The sequence below is a fragment of the Pyrgilauda ruficollis genome, unplaced genomic scaffold (genome assembly GCF_017590135.1).
Source record: "Pyrgilauda ruficollis isolate IOZ18807 unplaced genomic scaffold, ASM1759013v1 scaffold56, whole genome shotgun sequence".
Taxonomy (NCBI): Eukaryota; Metazoa; Chordata; class Aves; order Passeriformes; family Passeridae; genus Pyrgilauda; species Pyrgilauda ruficollis.
In genome coordinates, this window is record NW_024527266.1 from 322,710 (window position 1) to 341,722 (window position 19,013).

The following is a 19,013-nucleotide window of genomic DNA, read 5'->3' on the forward strand; positions in this document are numbered from 1 at the left end:
ATATCTGCTGAAAAACATCAGTGAACTCCCTTTGACCTGAATGTAAACAAATATGAGTATCAGATCATCCTCTGAATCTCAAAGAGTTGGAAAGTGTACAGCAGGTGTTAAGAAAGAAGTGACTGAAAACAGCCTGACTGTAACCAACTTGAAAGCATGTTTTGTTTCCATTGGTGTCAGTGTGGAACAGGTTTTGATATGTTCTCATCATTCTGTACACTTAGAAAATCAAGATTTATAGTATTTGAAGCATGACCTGTGTTAGTGTATGTGCCGTGCTCTTACCTGAGTTTTGTAATCTTGTTACATTTTTAGGTCTTATTTTGGCTTGAGAACATTGCTTGGTCTCTTGTCAGATGTGAGGGAAAGGTAAAGAGGTTGATGTTACCAAATCCTTTCCATTGCAGTCCCTACGCCCCTTGCAGTTCTGTCCTAATAACTCCTCGCAGGTATAACTGAAGTGAAAGGCTGCATCCCTGTCATGAGATGCAGAGCTAACCACTGTAATCCACATTTCTGTGGTGTCCAGGTTAGGGGATGAGGACATCTACCTACAGCAGACCTGTCAATCAGAAGAGGTGAAATGGGTGCAGAAGGCAGTAGTTGATCACAGTGACAGCTGTTACCAGATACTGCCTCAAGTTTGTGTGTTATATGTAAGGAATAGTCAACACAGCCTTTCTCAGTACATCCAACTCTCTGCAAGATCCCCTGATTCCACTGTGTCTTTCCACACACCCACAAAACTGGTTTTTGAAACTCTGTATTCTCAGGAAATACTTCCATTGTTTCTGTTGTTACTAAGGGAAAGAAACTCTTCTGATAAGCATTGAAATGTTTTTCCTGATTGTATTTTAAAGATGGTTTTTGATCTAAAAATACAAAGCTATTCCCACTGAGTTCCCAAGTGATTTGGAAATCAGTACTGTTGAAGGTTTCAAAAAGTAAAGAAGCAGCATGATATACTTGACTTTCCTTATAAAACTGAGTCTAGTTCTTGCACTGCAGCCTTATAGTTTAGTTATGATAAGTGAGGGGAGGAAGAGCTTCAGAGGCAACCAGGAGGAGTTGAGCAATTGGAATGTTCAGCTGCCCCATTCTTCCTTTTCTCAGGGAAGATCCTCCTTCAGGAAGATTTTGTGTAGATTCTCTTTCTAATACTTTTTCAGCCTCATACACAATGAAGTTGTACAGTGCTTAAAAACATAGGAGCACTGTTAGAGCAATGATTATTTCTTGATACAGTTTCAGCTTTGTCTAATTAAACCCTTCTCCTTATAAGTGGTATGCAGTATTTTAGCGGCAAGTTATTTTATAATAATGCAATCAGTACTGTGCAGGAAAAATTTTCTTATTAGAATTTTTTTAAAAAGCCTCCAAATTGTATTAAAGAAGCTGCTTGATTAATCATGATAAATATTTATAGGGATTTACCTGAAAATTTTAAGTAGGTTAGTTTTTTCTCCTAGTTTGGGCTATTAATGTGCACCAATTGGAATAGCTGAACAGAAAGTAAATGAACCTTTTTCATATCCCTCCAAAAAGTTGTAAAAAGAGTGCTCCACAAATGTTAGAACCATAAGTGGAAGTGGAAGAATGACAGAAGGAAAGAGAATTCTGTCAGGCAGGCTGCAGTATGGCTTTAGGGTGCTGAGAAACTTCCATACGACAAAATGCACATAAGACATCTCACAATGTAGAGCAAGGAACTACCTGTGGAAATCTCATGGTAATGAGAAGCAGTATCCTTAAATGCTGTAGGAAACTTTGAGGGCATCCATAATTATGCCTGGCATTGCATCAGGTTAACAATGGCTGATCACCCTCTATCTGTGTTTGGGACTATAATAATAATAATACTAATAGAAAGCCAAACCCATCAATTATTTAGAATGTCCCTTTCAGCTTGGTTTTGGAGACATGAATGGGAACATTGCAACAGTTGTGTTACACAGTTTGCAGGCATGTGCCTGTAGCTGTCCCATACCTCAATCTGTAGTAATAATCCCTTGTGATCAGGGGAGTGATCACATTCCAAATTATTACATTTTACTAGGACTCATAGCCTTCCTGGCAGTAAACCTCTCAGTTCACTGCCCTGTAGTGCACTATAGAAAAAGATGTTACAGTAAACAGGAGAAAGGAGGAATATGGAGAAGATACATTTGATAGATACTAAGAAAAAATAACTGACAAGAACAGTGCAGTTCACTGTTTTGCACTTTATCAATACAATGAAGAAGCCAATACTGACAATAGCAGAACTGGAGAAAAGGCTTGAAAAGGAAAAGGAAAACCTCCTTTGGTAGCTTTTTAACATTACATCTAGTATCATCCTCTGACATCAAACTGGGGAAGGATCAGTCTTATCAGAAAAATATCGTGAAACAGAAATCATAATACTAACAGTTCAACTTTTTCTATTGAGAGAATTTTTAATTAGCTCTGAATTTATTCTCTCATCTTGGTTTGGATGTAGGCAATTACGACTTCAAGTGCAATTTGTTACTGTTAGCTTTAAGCCTGCCATAGGGCCATTTGAACATATAATGATCTTAAACTAGCAAGTACCTTGGTTCAGTGAGAAGAAGAAAAAGCATATGTCTGTCTGTATTGTCAGTCTTTTTTGTGGAATATATTTATTTTCTAGAAGGAATGCATGAAGAGGAGATTTGATTTCCTGGAATTGTAGTAGTAGTGGGTTTTAAATAATTAAATATGTGCAAAATAAATGATTGCACAAACCACATCTCAGACTTCTGGATGGTCTTTTTCCTGTATTCCAAATTGATTTGTATTTCAGAGCTCTGTTTTGTCACTGGAGCAGAAGGAAGCAGAGTAAAGGAATTAGAAAGCGTCTGGGATACAACAGATTAAATCTTACAAACCAGCTTTACCCTTTTGTTACAGAAAAGCCTTTCGTTAAATATGTAGGTGGATTTTGTAGGCCTCTGTAATAACACAGATCTATGTCACTGCCTGTATTTGCTGCCTTGTTTGTTTCCTCTCATATGTCAACATGGTATTGGCAAGGGTCACCACTTCTGGCCTGTCCACCACACCCTCTTTTCACGTGAGTCTGTGTTTTAAGTAGACTCCTTCCTGTAAAAGATTGCCTGTCCTTCAGAGCTTCTCAGAAAGAAGTATATGGGGAGAAGGAAAAAAAAACCCAAACAAATGAGGCCACCATGTTGTGTTCTGAAATGCAAATATTATGCTTTATTTTCATATTCATCTTTAAACTGGATGTTGCAGTAAGATCTTTGGGACTGGGACTGTCTCTGTAAAGTTATTGAGCTTCTGGTGTCTCACAAATAAGTCCTCTCTGGTAGTTATATATTTATCCTGAACTGCACGACTTTGTTCTCACTATGTTGTATCATATATTTTCCAGAAGGATAAAAAAACTTTTTTTGATTAATTATTTTGTTGTTTTAATCTTGTATTCTTCAAGCAAAGTCACTTTTCAAAGCACAGAAGGCAAAAGGATTGTTAAGCTAAAGAAGCTTCATCTGAGTTCCATACAAAGTAAATTATTATATTTCCAGATTTCCTCTTGCTTTGCTACAAGTCACAATGAGGAAAAAGTTGGGCTCCTTTGATGTGAAAAAAAGCAATATAACACTTCTCTGAAAGAACATTTCTCAGTCTCTCATGTGAAAAAGGATTAACACCTCCAACAAAGGTCCTGTAGATCACAGAACTAAGCAGCAATACTGAACAGTATTCCTGAGGAGTGGAAAAACTGTATTTAAGCAAGAGATTGTTTGAACTAGCAAACAGAAGCTTTTTAATAGCTGAAGATCTAAGATAAAGGATTAAACCTTTCTGAAGTATCTGCACTTAAACAACTCTAAAGACAAGGAAGCAAGTTTAAATTCATGAAAGATGGTCTTTGTTTTCCTAAATGAACCATGTTCTTTAGTGTCAAAACAAAATCCATTCACTGCATTATCAACCACATAAACTTCATGACAGTCCCTCTCATCTAGCAAAGTCTGACCTTGCTTGCTTTTTGAAATTTTTATTAGTTTGAGCATCTCCCATCTGCTTTCCTAACTTCATAGTGGAGATCAACTTATCTTTTTCCTTTTAATGGGCATTTGTACAGTACAGATAAGCAGAACATTTAAAATAAAATATTAGTTTTAAATGGCTACTTGTGTAATTTTCCCCATGTTACAATTCAGAATTACTACTTTATCTCTAATAGAACGTCAGTGGGTTTATAGTAATTAAATGGTTGAAGTGGCATTAAAAAGAATTTGCTCTTAATCGACTCTAGGAATGTCATATGATTAGTAGTTATTAGGCAGCAGGGAAGGTAGGGATTTCTTACCATATTTTTATCTTCAGAAGTTGAATTTGAGAAAATGTCAGAATGCCATTAAAACTTCCCAAACTGTTTTTTTCTGTTTATTTTTAACAAAACCGCTGCTTAGCTTGCTGTCTTAAGAAGAAAATTACAGCATTTTTTATCTCAAGCAGCAAACAGGTAACCTTCTGACCTTTTCAGTAAATCCTCAACTGAACTTCTGAAATTAGCGTGATTTAGCATTTTATGGCACAGAATAAAAATCTCTAATTCTGTTTCCAAATAGTCTATCCTGAACACGCATTTTATTAAGCTCTTGACTCATTCAGCCATGTGTATTTTGTAAAGTTCCTATGGTTATTGTTTTACAATAGCTGCTTCCAGAAGCATTGTAAGGGTTTCAATTAATCAGCTCTTTGTGTGCTTCAGACTATGCAAATTTATCACATCAGACCATTCAGCAGCTCATGGGAAAGCAGTGTACAAACTGTATTGTCTTCTAGCACCTCCTCTCATTTAGAGTGATGTTTTTAATAAGAAAACTAATCAAGTTTACTTATGCATTATTTATCTGTTAATTTTAATTCTGTTCTTTACCTCCTATGTCAAATGGGATGTAGCAAGTGATATGATAGATCAGTGAATGATTCAATATTGAACAAAGCTTATGTGATGCAGCACTTTTTTCTTCTAGACTTCTTTTATGCTTAGTTAGCCAACACAGTATGTAATTAGAGAGTTTTGAAGCAGCTGTACATTCGTTGTTCAGCCTTACTAATTTTTGCAAATCTGTCACTTGTCCGTAACATACAGTGCTGTGTTACTGCTGCAACTTTGCTTAATTGTGTGATGTTGTCTTATTTCTGAAGAGTATTTCCAAATTCTGGCAAATCTGGCAAAGCTAAAATACACGCCTTTCAAGTCAGTTTTAGCTCTTTTACCACCGTATCATTAGAAGGAGTAAACAAGCACGTTTAGTAATGCGCTTCTTTTTATCTTGCTGATAGAAACTGGTATTGCTGCTGCTTCTATTCACGTCGTCTCCTTTGCTCTCTAATGCCCCTCCTGCTGCTAGTAATTAGTTTTCTATATTAGGTTGTTTTGACTTATTTGATGATTTTTTTTTTTTTTTTAATTTGGCATGTGTGTGTATAGAAGGAACCTTATCGTAGCCTGGTGAAAAACTTTCCCAGAGTGTTGTGCTCTGTCCCTGCCCCCTCCCGGCCGCCCCCTTCCCCCTCTGCGCCAAACCGCGCTTTTAGTCCGGCTGTGCTCCTGTTTGTCAGCAAACTGTAAAAGCAGCCACACGAAAGGTACCAGCTCTGGAAACCTGAGTTTCTCCTGATTAGGAAAAGAAACTCAGACAAAAGTACAGGGGCAAGGGGCTCTTTATGCTGTCAGTGCCTTGTGGAGGTACATGGTTTGAGATGCTGTCAGCATTGATGCAGATAGCGTGTGTGGGGCTGGGGGCCATTGTGCATAGTCAGGGGATTGTCATTTATTGGCTGCCGTACAATAGCATTGAAAAACACTGCCTATGGCTGTTTTATACTTGCATGTTAAACCACTGTGGATGTCTGATTTAAGGTTACTCTAATTTAAACTGTTACCCTTGCATTAAGCTGCCATGCTTATTATTCCAGGTTTTTTTCCTTTTTGATATTGTAAAAGAATTTCTTAGCATTTTCACTGATTTTCTTTCTAAGGTCACATATTATAAAATAGATACAGAGAAGTTTTTTTCCCTAGAATTTAATTTGTTTTTCAAATGAAATTAGATGTAGCAAGTTGCTAGGTGCTTTCTTGCTCAAGCACATAACCATCTTGTTAATCCACATTAAAAAACAGATTTTGGTTTTTGTTTTGTCTGCAGCCTTTTCTGATTGTTAGTACTTGATTCTGGTCCCAGATGAGAGACCAGAATGTATAGGTGAGAGCCATTCAGTCTCACTGCAATATAGAATTTAGTCTCAAGTTGTATTACTCGATTCCAGATGCAGCATATAAAAATTGTGAGAGGAAGGGAAGTGAATGAAACCAAGTTATTCCATGTGTCCTCTATGAATGCTGAGGATCAATTTTCATGTGATGTCTAAATCAGTAACAATTAAGAAATACTCATCTCTAGTAAGAGCCACAGAGCAAAACAGCCTCCTAGTTTGAGTGTGCCTTATTTATGAATACTGTATGGGGTGTAGTCGAGCAGCTCATTTGTGAAATGCAGTTCATACTTTAACAGGGTTTGGAACTTGAGGCTGTTTTAAGTCCAGCTTCCTCTCCTTTACTGTTTTATTGGCCAGTTGCAAGTGGTAATTCCACTTATATGGATTAATTCACTTGGTCACTTTTTTGCAGCTGTTGGCTTGCCTGGTACTGCTCTGCTGCTGCAATAAAAAAAAAGTAGCAAATTGAGGAGCTTAAAGCGCAGATCTGCGAGCATTAGTCTCCTAAAGAGCTTCTGAAAGCAAGCAATAATTGCTTGCATAATAATTGCTAAATAAAATCAAGTTTACATTTTGAATTAATTGCAGTTACTTACTTTTAGAAGTAGCATTGTATATAGGAAAGATATATTTCAGCTTTTTTAACAGTTGAATGAACTTCCTTAAAACATAGGGTAGGAGGAAGCTTCTCTGTCCTCTAAATACACACAGACATGCTGTAGATCTGCTACAGGCTCAGCAGCTTCTTAAAATACAGAAGCTTAGAACTGAGGCTTTATAGCTTTCCCTTTTTTCTTTTTTCCCTTTTTTTTCCCCTCTCTGTAAAATAGAAACTTTATAAATGGCCTAGTAAGCTTCACATTTCTGGATTCTGTCTAAATATTTTGTTTTTAACTTCTAAGCTCATTATGCTGTCTTTGTGTTAACTTGTATTAAAATCTGTCAGCTATGACTGGTCTCATAACCACAGTCAGCGGACCAGAATAAGTTAATTATTTACTTGTGTCACTAGTGCTCTTCATCTAATGAAATGCACAGCTGTGTTAGATCTGCAGTTGGGTGTGTAGGTCCTATTGTTACACAAGTCAGCGGAGGGTAGAAGCCGCTATGATGGAGAGCCCTCAGTTCTTTCTGCTGTTCTGCCTTTCTGTGTCGATTTCATGGATCTTTTATCATTCACTTTCACACAAAACAAACAACACAGTGGCTGTCTGCTATGGGAACCAGCTTGGCATATAAAAGGTTTGCAGAGCCTAAAGTAATTTTAAGTTAGCTGAGATTTAATTCTTGGCTTACAGGTGCCGTGAAGTCCAGATGCAACCTAATGCTTTCTTAGATGTTAATGCAAATAAGGCAGAATGCATGCACAATAATACACATGTAACAGAGAATTTATGTATAAAATTTTAGGGCAAAAAAAAGCTGTGCAAGGAAGAGATAGTGGGTTGGTTTGAGTTGTTTTGTTTTGGTTTTTTTTTTCAGCAAATGGTTGCTCCTTGGCAGGGAGGGCTGGAAGGATGTTATTGATTTATCACAGTAGAACAATGAAAATTAGTTTCAATAGGTTTAAAAACAAAATACAACAGCACACACCCCCTTGCCCCAGACGGTTTTTTTCTGCTCCCTTCCCCCATACTTATCATTCTCATTCTATTAACTACTGTCCCATACACCTATCCCTGTCTTGCTTGGACAGTGGAAGAGGAGCTCCCTCCTGAGCAGACGCCGATATCCCCCTGTGAACTGGCTGGTTGGGGGATGCCTTTTTAGGGATGTAACCAGTACCCTCAGTCTTCCAGGAGCCCCCTCCACTCCAGGACTGTTCCCAAAGCATGCTCTGGCACAGTTGCAGCAGGCTGATCTCAAATAGCTTGCAGACTTTTTCAGCTCTAAGGGCTTCTGGAAGAAATTGTCCAGCTGAAACAGTAGCTTTGGTTCAAAGGAGTAGGGGCTTAAGCAGCTGCATTTTAGCACCTGAATTTGAATGTTAGATCTCTTGATTGCTTATAGCTGCAGTATGTTGAACTGCAGAATTCACTATAGAAAGTTACAAGGGTTGGAAGGAAAATTTTGAGATGCATGATGGATATTTAAAATGAGTTTTCATGTTTCTGTTTATTCTTTCTGCAATATTTTTAGGGTTTTTGAGGATTTTCTTTGTTTTATATCCAATACTGATAGAGAGTGAAAAAAGCTTCCAAAACTTTTAAAGGGACAGGTTGTGTTCATGGACTGACAAAATAAAAGCAGCCTGTGGAATGGATTGCACTTTGTAATTCATTGACAGCATTCTTTGCTCAGCAAACAGATGTTACCTGAAAAAATCTTTGTTATTTTTTATTTATTTTCCCCTACTTATCCCTGTCAAAGTCCCATTTGATTTGTTTTTATTGACAGTATTTAGCAAAGATACATATGATAAATAAAATCAATAATAATTCTGTGTGTCCAAAGGCATAACTTGAGGCCAAATTTCTGAATTTTTTTCTTTCAGGAAATTATAGCATCAGCTTTAAAAACTGTGTCTCTCTTGGGATATTCCAGTCTGATTGGACAGAAGTTTCTAGTTGCTTCTGAAAATAGGATCCAAAGCTTTCTTCCCTAATTTGCTAACTCACAAATCACTGGGGACATTATATAAGGGTATGCTAATTTTGCCAGCCCTGTCACAAGGGCTCTCTTCTAGTCTGCAGGTTGGGAGCACTGGTCATGGTAATGAGTCTGGGTAAAAAGTGATCCATGAGAAAGGGAGGAGGAGGAAAACACTAAAGAAAATCTGGTGATGAGCGTCAGCCCTGCTGGTGGTTTGCTGTTTTGTGAATTGAAATGTTTTCTCTTCTGCAGGGGTGTGTGGACTGATTGTTCCTCAGGAGGACATGCCGTTTTGCGATACAGGGATCTGCCCAGATATCATAATGAACCCTCATGGCTTCCCATCGCGTATGACGGTGAGTGGGGCTGCTCCATTCACACCACACTGTCCCCCAAGAGGGAGAGAGAAGGGGGTCAGCCACTAGAGACAAAAAAGCTTGAAGTGTGATTTCACTGAGCATATTCTCCAGTCATCATGCCAGCACTTGCTCTGCTCTGAGTAGTCAGCCCTCTGTTTCACAATTTTGAAACATCCTACTGTAAAAGGAGCGGGGTTGCAGGCTCTTTGTGCATCATTTCCATTTTGTTCTGTGTTAAGCTAAGAGGGATGCTACTGAATACTTCACTTGCACCCTTTGTGTTTGAAAATGTATTGTTCTTCTTTCCCTGTTGCCTGTGCCCACTGATGTGGCTGGGGCAGGCTGTGAGGTGAAGGTTGGAGAGGAGCTTCAATTATAGATCGAGACCTGTAAAACTTCTTAACTTATACACACCTCCCTGGAACTGAGGCGAGTCTTGCACCTGTGCTGCAGAGTCACTGCCTGTTAAACACCTCACTGCCTGGCCTTTTGGTGGGACCTCAGAGCTTCCTTCATACAGCCTCTGATCTTTCTTCCTTTGTTAGCATCTTCCCTTCTGTTCCCCCTGCTGCACTGCAGCGAATCAGTCTCCATGGCTGTTTCCCACAGCAGAAGGCCACACGGATGCTGCCCATTTTTCAGATAACTGGAAGAAGTGGAACTGCTTGACTTAGTACCTTAAGGGTGTTCCCAGACCCTGTGATGAGTCCAGTTTTCCCCTTCACACAGGAGTATTCCTGGCTCTTGGGCTTCTTCCACTCCTCCTGTTGCATGCGATAGCCCAGGCTGCCATCTGGGACACTTTCTCTGACTAACCTGTGCTGTGAGCAATCCTGCAATGTGCCCGTCCCAATGGCCAGGCTGCTAATTCTGCTTTTCTTTCACAGGTAGGAAAGCTGATTGAACTCCTGGCTGGAAAGGCTGGGGTGCTCGATGGCAGATTTCACTATGGAACGGCTTTTGGCGGCAGTAAAGTTAAGGATGTGTGTGAAGATCTTATTCGCCATGGTTATAACTACCTAGGGAAGGACTATGTAACATCTGGGATCACTGGGTAAGAATCTGCTCTTTAGATTTAGGTGTTTCAGGAGAGTGGGGAAATCCTGTTGAGGCACATCTGAAAAATCTTTTCATGTCTCAGAGCTTGGGAAGTTTCTCTTGTTTGAAAACTGCTCTGTGAGATTGAGAAAAGAGGCTGAAGAGTAGGGTGCGTTTTTGTTTTTTTTTCTTAGAAGCATTTTGTGGTTCCACATTTTAAAAATTGCTAGTGTATGTGTGGCTGTAATGGGAATGGCCCGTGTGGTACATATGAAAATTTCTGAAGTTTTACTGCCTGGCAGAAAAAAAAAAACCTTAAAACCAAGGCTTTCTTGTGAGAGATAGAAAAAATGTCAGATTTCTGTCAGCAGAAAGTGTTGCATATGTTTGGAATCAGATAAGCATTTTCATGTTGACTTTAATAGTACTGTAAATATGGATTTGGAGGCAAGCATCTGTTCTTGGGAATATTTTGTGTGTGCTCTTTTTTCCTTTTTCCTTTTTTTTTTTCTTTCGATTACACAATGTTTCAGTCTGGCATAATACTCTAATCTGCAAACTTCCTGCTGTGTTGATCAGACTGGCTTCTGAGACACAGAGTTCAAAGAACATAAGATAGTTTAGGAACAGGAAAAGGCCATATGGCTTCACATGCCTGCCCTTCCAAAATGTATCTTAATCCTACCTTCCTGCTATTTTTATTATCCTTCCAGTCCCCTTCTTCTCAAGAAGCAAGTTTAGATCTCTTTTGCAAGTTTTCTTAATATACTTTTTATTTTAATTGCCTTTCCTACCAACTTATTCCATAAGTTGCTTCTCTTTTTGTTTCAGAGATACAATTTTATTTTCCTTATTCACTCCATATTCCATAAATTGTATGTCAAGTATCCTGGTGCTTGAAACACTTCCTGTTTGTATGCCATGGTGGCTTTTAAAAAAACCTGACTAATCATGTTTCCTAGGGAGAATAAAAATCCCCCATCCCCTGAACTTCAACTTTGAAGTGCCCTATTTAGAGACTTTGTTTAAGGATACTGATACTTTTTTCCAGGCAAATTACACAGGCTTAATCTGTTTGTTATGAAATTTGAAGGCAGATTTCATAAGAATGTGAAAGCTTGCAGATTTCAAATGTCTAATGAAGTTTTATTATTTTCTTCAATAGTCAACTTTTGGAATAACACTGCATAATGTCAGTAATGACTCTGAAGGGTATAATACTGTTGTCTCTTGCTTGTTTTTACATTGCATTTTACTTTTTTTTTTTTTTTTCTCAAACAAATCGGTGGCCATGCTGAGTCTGTCAGTGTTAACTCTGGTCATTCTTAGTGCTGTAGGTGATAGCTGGGTGAAGGTGCTAGCTGGGAAACGAAGGAGTGCTTTTCACTGGTTGCTTTCTGATCCTTAGGCGTTTACACTCTTCTTACAGTTGGGGGTGTTTTAAACACAGAAATCTTTAGCCATACTCCAGCTCACAGAATGGAGTACCACCCTCTGTACTGCTCACAGATGTTCTCAAGCTGATGAAAGTGCCTAAATACAGTTCTCAAGAGCCCTTTACCCAGCTCATCTCAGCCCCCAGTGCCAGCCAGGGCAGCAGTCTTTGTCCCCTGGATGCAGCTGCTGGGCAGTGCTGCTAGGGCTGATGCACATCAGGAGGGCTCTCACCCATCTGGGCCTTGGGCTGTGCCTCAGGGTGCTGTGCTGGGAGAATTAGTGCATGTGGACACTGTCAGGCTCACAGCGTGCCAGTGTTCAGCGATTCTTGCAAATGCAAATTTCTTAAAGTGCTCCTACAAAAAGGATGTTTTGAGCATTATGCTGGATGTATTTGCTTACATATATGCGTACCTTTATGAAGGAATGTAAACAGAATACCCTAAGTCAATTTTCAGAGTCTGAGACAATTACAGTCCTTCCTGGCTACTGATGACACTATTGAAACACTCTGTACAGATACAGAGGAGGGGCATACCATGTAACAGCTGACACAGGTACCTGCAGCTGTAGCAGCATGTCTGCACAACATAAGACCAGAGTTCAGGAGCTTGTTCCTTGCTGCAGTGGAGACAGCAGCATGTGGTGCTGGCAGCGTGCTGCCCCTGTGTTCAGAAGATTTCCCTGGAAGAGGTTTCAGACTGGCTGCCCAGAAAGAAAGCCCAAACACATTTTTCTAGGATTAATTTTTTTCCAAATTGTTTCACATTTCTCCTGTACATGACACCCTTGCCTCTCTTAAGGTAGATGTGTGCTAACTGTGGTTGTCAGTTTTGCTTTGCTTTTTATTCTTTCAGGGAGCCTTTGGAAGCATATATCTATTTTGGTCCTGTGTATTACCAGAAACTGAAGCACATGGTGTTGGATAAAATGCATGCAAGAGCTCGAGGACCCAGAGCAGTGCTCACCAGGTATTATTACAAGCTAAGCACAAAATTCTTGTGTACATGCAGAAGTATGCCCAGCTGACTGATTGCTGCAAAATTAAGCTTTTTTGCTTTGAGATACTTGGCATGAAATGCTCCAAACTGTAATTATGTTGTTGCAGACAAAAACTGACAGTGGCAGGAGGTTGCTCTGAAGGCTATGTGGTTCAAAACTTGAGTTTTGAAGTTTGAGCTTCTCAAACTTCTGCTAGCAGCTGGTAAAAACATAATCTCTGATTCACAGTACACACTCTGGGCCCTTCCTGTCAAATTGCTCATATCATAAGTATTTTAAGAGGTTTGTTAGGTATTTTAGCTCATATTGTAGGTATTTTTCTTTAACAAAATCAGTTATGAGTAGAAGGAAGAAATTTTAAAGTAAGGTCTAATGTTTCAACATACTTTGAGAAGCCCTTTGGGGAAATTGAAGCCTCCTGGTTTTACTGGTGCTACTTACTTTTTCTCCTTAAAACCAAGGTCTGTGTCTCCTTGCACTCATGTTCAAAGTTTCTGATTTTCTTTGCTCACTAAAAAGAGTTCAGTGGCACAGGCTTTGCTTTGGGGATGCTTCTAAGGTGTCACCTCTCTCCATCACAATAGGATTATTTACTGAAACTTGCCAGAAAATTAAATTCCAGCTAATCTTAGAAGATTATTCCAAATGTGTTTTGCCAGTCTCTCTGGGCTATTCTGTAGGCCCTTATACCTCACCTCCTGCATGGTGGCATTTTTCTTTTTGACCACTGAAAACATGCACTGATTCTGACCATAGCAATCTTTGTACTGTTTGTAAGATGTAAGCACAGTCATGTCTGTCCCTTACTCTTCCCGATAACAAGTATGGTTTGTATTCTTAATTCTTCATTTATTTTTATGCCTCTGATCGTGTGAGGATCCACCACTCTTGCTTTGCCTGGCTGCACAACAGCTCTTACTAAGTGCAGCTTCTACCTATTGATGTGCTGTTAGAGAAAGGAGGGGCAGGTCTCTGCTGTACTTGATACAGAGGTGTCTTCCTCTTTGGCTTTTCATTGCTTATTTTCTATGCCTTTTTGCTTTCCAACCTCACACTGTCTATAGGACAAACTTGTGCTTTCCATGGAAATAAATATCAATGGTTGAACTGGGAAAGAAATCGTGAAAAGATTTTGTAACTCTTGTCTGAACTTTTTCATCAACCACATTGAGAAAAGGAGGTGTAGCACAACCACAGCTGCTTGCCTATGTGAACATAAATGATATTCCCAAATAATAGGTTGTCTGCCCCATTTTCTGTTCTTCAGTGCGTTAAGCATTATATTGGTCCTTCACATGAAAGTGAAAACTCTTTATCTTAGCTAACAGTACACAGGATTTACTAGAACTCCTGGCATACCCAAATCGCTTGATCTGCCTTTGTATTGCCTCCCCAACTTCTCAGCTGTTCAGAGACACTGAATTTAAATGAAGCCTAAATACCAAGTCAATGTAATGTTTATATGTAAAGATGAAGGTTGTGTGATTTCCCCCATCCCTTCCTTTCTGCAAATTCTTTGTTCAGTCAGTAGCATCATACTATTTAATTAGGGCTCCTTATTTGACTTCCAGGAAAGCTAGTGGATGTTCAATTTATGCTGCCTCTTGACTAGTCTTTCAGGAATTTTCTTTTTTCTCCTGAAATAATTAAACATTTGTTACTGCCATTGCTCTGCTGAGAGAGTCGGCATTGCCAGCTTTCATATTCACTATTGTTTTATCATCCACTGCACTTCCTGGAGAGTAGATTGCATCTAACATTCTTTTTTGATTTTAAAAGTAATCCTGTAACAGCTTCCAACGTAGAATTTGGCTGTCATGGTCTTGAAATGCATTTTATTATATATCAAATGTACCCTAAGTGACAGAGCAAAGTTGTATTTCCATCTGGAATAAGGCAGAATTCTTGAGCTTCTTGATCATCACTGATGCTAGTTATTGTTCTGATTAAAACAAGACTTTGCAGAATTTCTAAGCTGCACTCGTTGTCAACATGGTCAAACCCACCAGGATGCCCTCTGGACTGGTAATGGAAATTAAATGCAATCCTTAATTTCAATGCCATGGGTAGTTAACAATTAGTGTGTAAGACAGTTCTATATGTGGTGTTGCTCAGATACCCAGTCCTGCTGAATCTTTTTAATAGATAACCTGCTTTTAATTTTTCTTACAAGAGAGCAATGTAAGCTTTCTGCATGCAGAGTTGTTTTGATGGACGTTGTCAGAGCTGCCACCTGTGTGTCTTTGGACATGTCAGATGTGCCAGGTCCTGTTGTGCTGCAGGGGAGCAATGGGACAAACAACGCTCAGGGCTCTGCCAGCATGGGATGCCCTCCTCCTTCAGGCAGGGCTTTTAAGTAATGTTCCACTTCTTGGAGATGAGTGTTTCAGCAAACAACTCCATTCAAACTAGTCACTTGTTTTCCCTAGCAGGCACAAGGGAGATCTGCTGAGACCGTGGAGGCAGACTTATTTCCCCCACTGGCCAGTGAAACAAGGAATAAGACTGTTCAGCTGGACCCACTGTTCTTGCAGAAAATGCAGTATTAATGCCAATAAATTATTAATGTGCTTAAAAACACTGAAGTTAATTATTTTATGCTTTTTTATTCTAAAAGCAACAGTTAAATAGAATGAAGATCACTTTTTTTTTTTTTATTTAAAGCATCACTGCATTTTATTTAGCATTTGAGAATTTTAGGAACTTACATATTTTCTTAATACTAAAAATATCTCTTTTTCATTATATTCCCAGTCTTATTTTCAAGAGTCTGCTTTGTTTTCTGATGTTATATTTAGGATAAAGAAAGAAGTTAGTCACCCAGGGCAACAGCTGCAGTGTACATGTGTATAGTGGGAAAGGGGAAGTACATATGCTTTGCAAGTATTGTTTTAGCATTTTAAACAACTTTTTATATGAGGAATTTTAAAACTTTTGTGAGCTGGAAGAAGAATCTGATAATCTTAGGAAGCAGAAGATAGACTCATTTCAAAGGCTCAATCTCAGTATTGAAATTTTTGGTACTTTAGAGAAGACGACTTTTTAGGTAGGCAGAATTTTGTTTTGTTTTCTTTCAATGAGGTCATAGACAGTGGGAGTGAAACTTAACAGCTAAAGGTGCAAGTTGGATGTTTTTGTTTGGGGAGCTTTTTGTAATTTTTTTCATGGAATTTCATCTGCCTTAAAAATGTTCACCCTGTAGCTGTTGGAAGACCCATGGCCTGTTTAGGCATGGAGTTGAGGCCCCATATTACTTCCAGAGGTTTTATCCTGCCGTAATTGGCATGAGACTTTATTTGGGCTCACATTTGTATAACTATTTTGTCCTAAACAACAGCACCAGTTGAAACCTCTGAAAGCAGACTTGTGTATTAAATAATATTATAGAAATCAGTTCATAAAAACAACTCAGGCACTTCGAGTACTGTAGCAAATGCTTGATTCCTTGGAGGTCCAAACTGCTTTTAAAATCTGCCTCTTGGCACTTCACAAGAGAAACTGCATTCACCACAGGGTTAGCCTTTAAAACAGCATCTGAACAGTGATGGTGCCATCATCTGGGGAGGGGGCCCTGGGGAGTTTAATCAGGATGTAAACAACTTCTATCCATTCTCCCAGCAGTGGGAAAAGCAGAAGGTTATATGAATGAAAAGGACAATTTGAATTACAAGCAGATTCGTTTCAAGGTTCCAGTGTGGTCAGAGTAAGAGAAACTACTTGCCCCTAAAAACAAATACAACTTGCATCTTTAGAAGGTATTTTGGTCTGGTAATTAAGTTAGTTTTTACATGTTACAAAAGATTATTAAATGTTGAAGGCTTTTATAAATTCTTTCCTGTGATTTGCAGCAAGTTGTCAAAATCTTATTTTTATTATCTTTAGTAAGCTTAACAAATTCAGTTGTTAGAAATAATAGAAACAAAATATACTCCAAAAGTAATGGGCCAGATCTATCATTGAATATTTTAGGTGGATTACACTGCTACAAGTGTCAGAAACAGCACATAAGCATGAGGTTTCAGGGAGCAGTGAAGCTCAGTAACTTACTTTAAGTTCCTTCTCTTTGCTGTCATGTTTCAGGGAATATACTAAGATGGAAATATTCATTAAAATGCATGCAGTATATTAGTGCTGTAGAAAATCAGGATTGCTTTTGCTTCATAGTTTGCTCTGATATTTCCAGCATAAGTACTACATCATTGTGCTGGTACATGAGAGTAGAACTGATACTATGAAATTGCAGAATGACAAACAAGAGGTTAAAAGTTTTGATTATGTCTAACAAAAAGATTGTGTTGTGCAATCTTAATGTTAGATTATATACAGTACCTTATTTTTTACTTCAAAATCTTTAATGTATATTTGATTGCTTTATTAAAATTTTCCTCTAGCACCATAAGGACAGGAAGTCTCCCCAGACAATAAATAAGAGTTTGACTTGTGTAGAGGAACCTACGGAACACAAAAATGAATCATATATGAAAAAATAAACTAGATAAATGTTACTTTTAAAAAAATACCATTTCAGTCATGAGTTAGCAATATGTGTACTACCCGTTTGATGACTTATTGTGGTGTTCTTGCACAGATAAAAACCATCTTTATTTTAGAAATTAATCTTAGCTGTGGTTCAGCTGAAGCATTAGGTTGATGATTGATTCATTAACTGCTGAATATTGTTTCATTTTTGTTAGCTACAAAGAAATGTCTCATCAAGAAAGAGTGCCAAATCTGTGTCCAGATTGTCTTGGATATCTTAGAAATCTTTTTGTTTTCACTTACTCATTCTGAGAGGTAAAGAGCTGTGGCCTGGTGCTGCAGTTGCCACTTCCAGAACTGCATCATACTGCAGGTACAGGAGCAACACATTTGTGAGATCAGCAGCTCTGGTTTGTAAAGTCCGTGAACCCTGTGTTGTTCCTACAGTTTGAAGACAGCCTAGAGTCATGGAATGTATGTTTTGCAGTACTTACTACATTTCTCAAACGTTTCTTTCAAAGGCAACCCACTGAAGGTCGATCCCGTGATGGTGGTTTACGTCTTGGAGAGATGGAACGGGATTGTTTGATAGGTTATGGAGCCAGCATGCTTTTGTTGGAGAGACTGATGATTTCAAGTGATGCCTTCGAAGTGGATGTTTGTGGCCAGTGTGGCTTGCTAGGGTACTCTGGATGGTAAGTTGTCAAGTGTCTCTGTGTAACAGAACCTTACCCTTAGTTGCAGTGCTTCTCAGTTTTCAAGAACTCACAGACACCAATTAACAATCTCATGCACTTCATTTAAAAAGTTCAAAATTGGAATTTGGAAAACTGGTGACAGGGTATGGTTCTTTATTGTGGTCTGATTGAAGTTAGGACTGAATTGAGTGTGTAGTCAGTGGGCCAGGGATCGCTCCTGTTGTGGGGACACAGGTGTTCTCTTCCACACCCAGGCTGTTCCCTTCAGTCTGTCTGCTGACCTTCCGTCCCACCCTTGCAGGGGACTGCTAAGCACCCAATCCCATATATATCTGTGTTTTGAAAAGGGGAGAACAGCACTGTCAATGTAGTTGACGGTTCTGCCAGCAGAAATGAGGATACTGGCTGGGCTAGTCACACATCTTCCTGCTACAATCCCATGTTGCACCTGACAAGGCTGAAGAGTGAGAGTGGGCACAGAAGAATACGAGAAGAAAGCAATATCCCCTGCTTTCTTGTTCTCTAGCTATGGTGTTCATAATCCCATGCATTTGGTTTTCTTGGCTGTCCCCCTCCCAGATGCCTTTTGCTTTGTAATCTTGTGAAACAAGGAGTTCCTCCTCAAAGCATCAGGCAAGTGCACTGATCCCATGTTGGAGCTTGAGAGTCGAGCAGCTGCCTGTTTGGAAATTCAGTTGGCTTCTGCCTGAATGCCTTGTCTCTAGGAAACTTCTCTCTAGACTGGCTAATGTAATGATCTTGCTGGTTTACTCTGAGACCTAACACAGTACTGAGTTGGTCTCCTGAAAACAAACTGGTTTTTCATGTAGGGGAAGCATAAAACTAAATATCAAAGCTGTGTGGAACTCACCACATGTAACACACTTGGTTTTGCTCTGTCTCTTCTCTCCAGCAATTTTGAGATGTTAGATTTAAAGTTGTCCTGTAGCATGCTGAAAATACCCACTATTATTGTTATTGGAAGATAAACAGACTTCTCTTTATAGTCTTAGAGGTCTCTGAGGGAGATGTTTTGATTTGACCTGGTTTTGTTTTAGGCAAGCAGAAAACAGACTTGTGAGACCAATAGGAGTTTGAGGTACAATGTTCTTGCAAGCTTTGCAAAAATAGGTGACCTGAAATCCCATGA

At 39.0% G+C, this 19,013-nt stretch overlaps 1 protein-coding gene across 1 annotated transcript in view; it reads left to right on the plus strand.

The window, feature by feature from the left end:
• POLR3B (RNA polymerase III subunit B) overlaps positions 1-19,013 on the plus strand; it is a 74,521-nt gene that overhangs the window by 49,022 nt on the left and 6,486 nt on the right. Inside the window, exons 24-27 of the mRNA XM_041481496.1 lie at positions 9,103-9,206; positions 10,097-10,263; positions 12,542-12,655; positions 17,687-17,860. Coding sequence (XP_041337430.1) covers positions 9,103-9,206; positions 10,097-10,263; positions 12,542-12,655; positions 17,687-17,860 — 559 coding nt within the window. The remainder of the gene's footprint in view (positions 1-9,102; positions 9,207-10,096; positions 10,264-12,541; positions 12,656-17,686; positions 17,861-19,013) is intronic.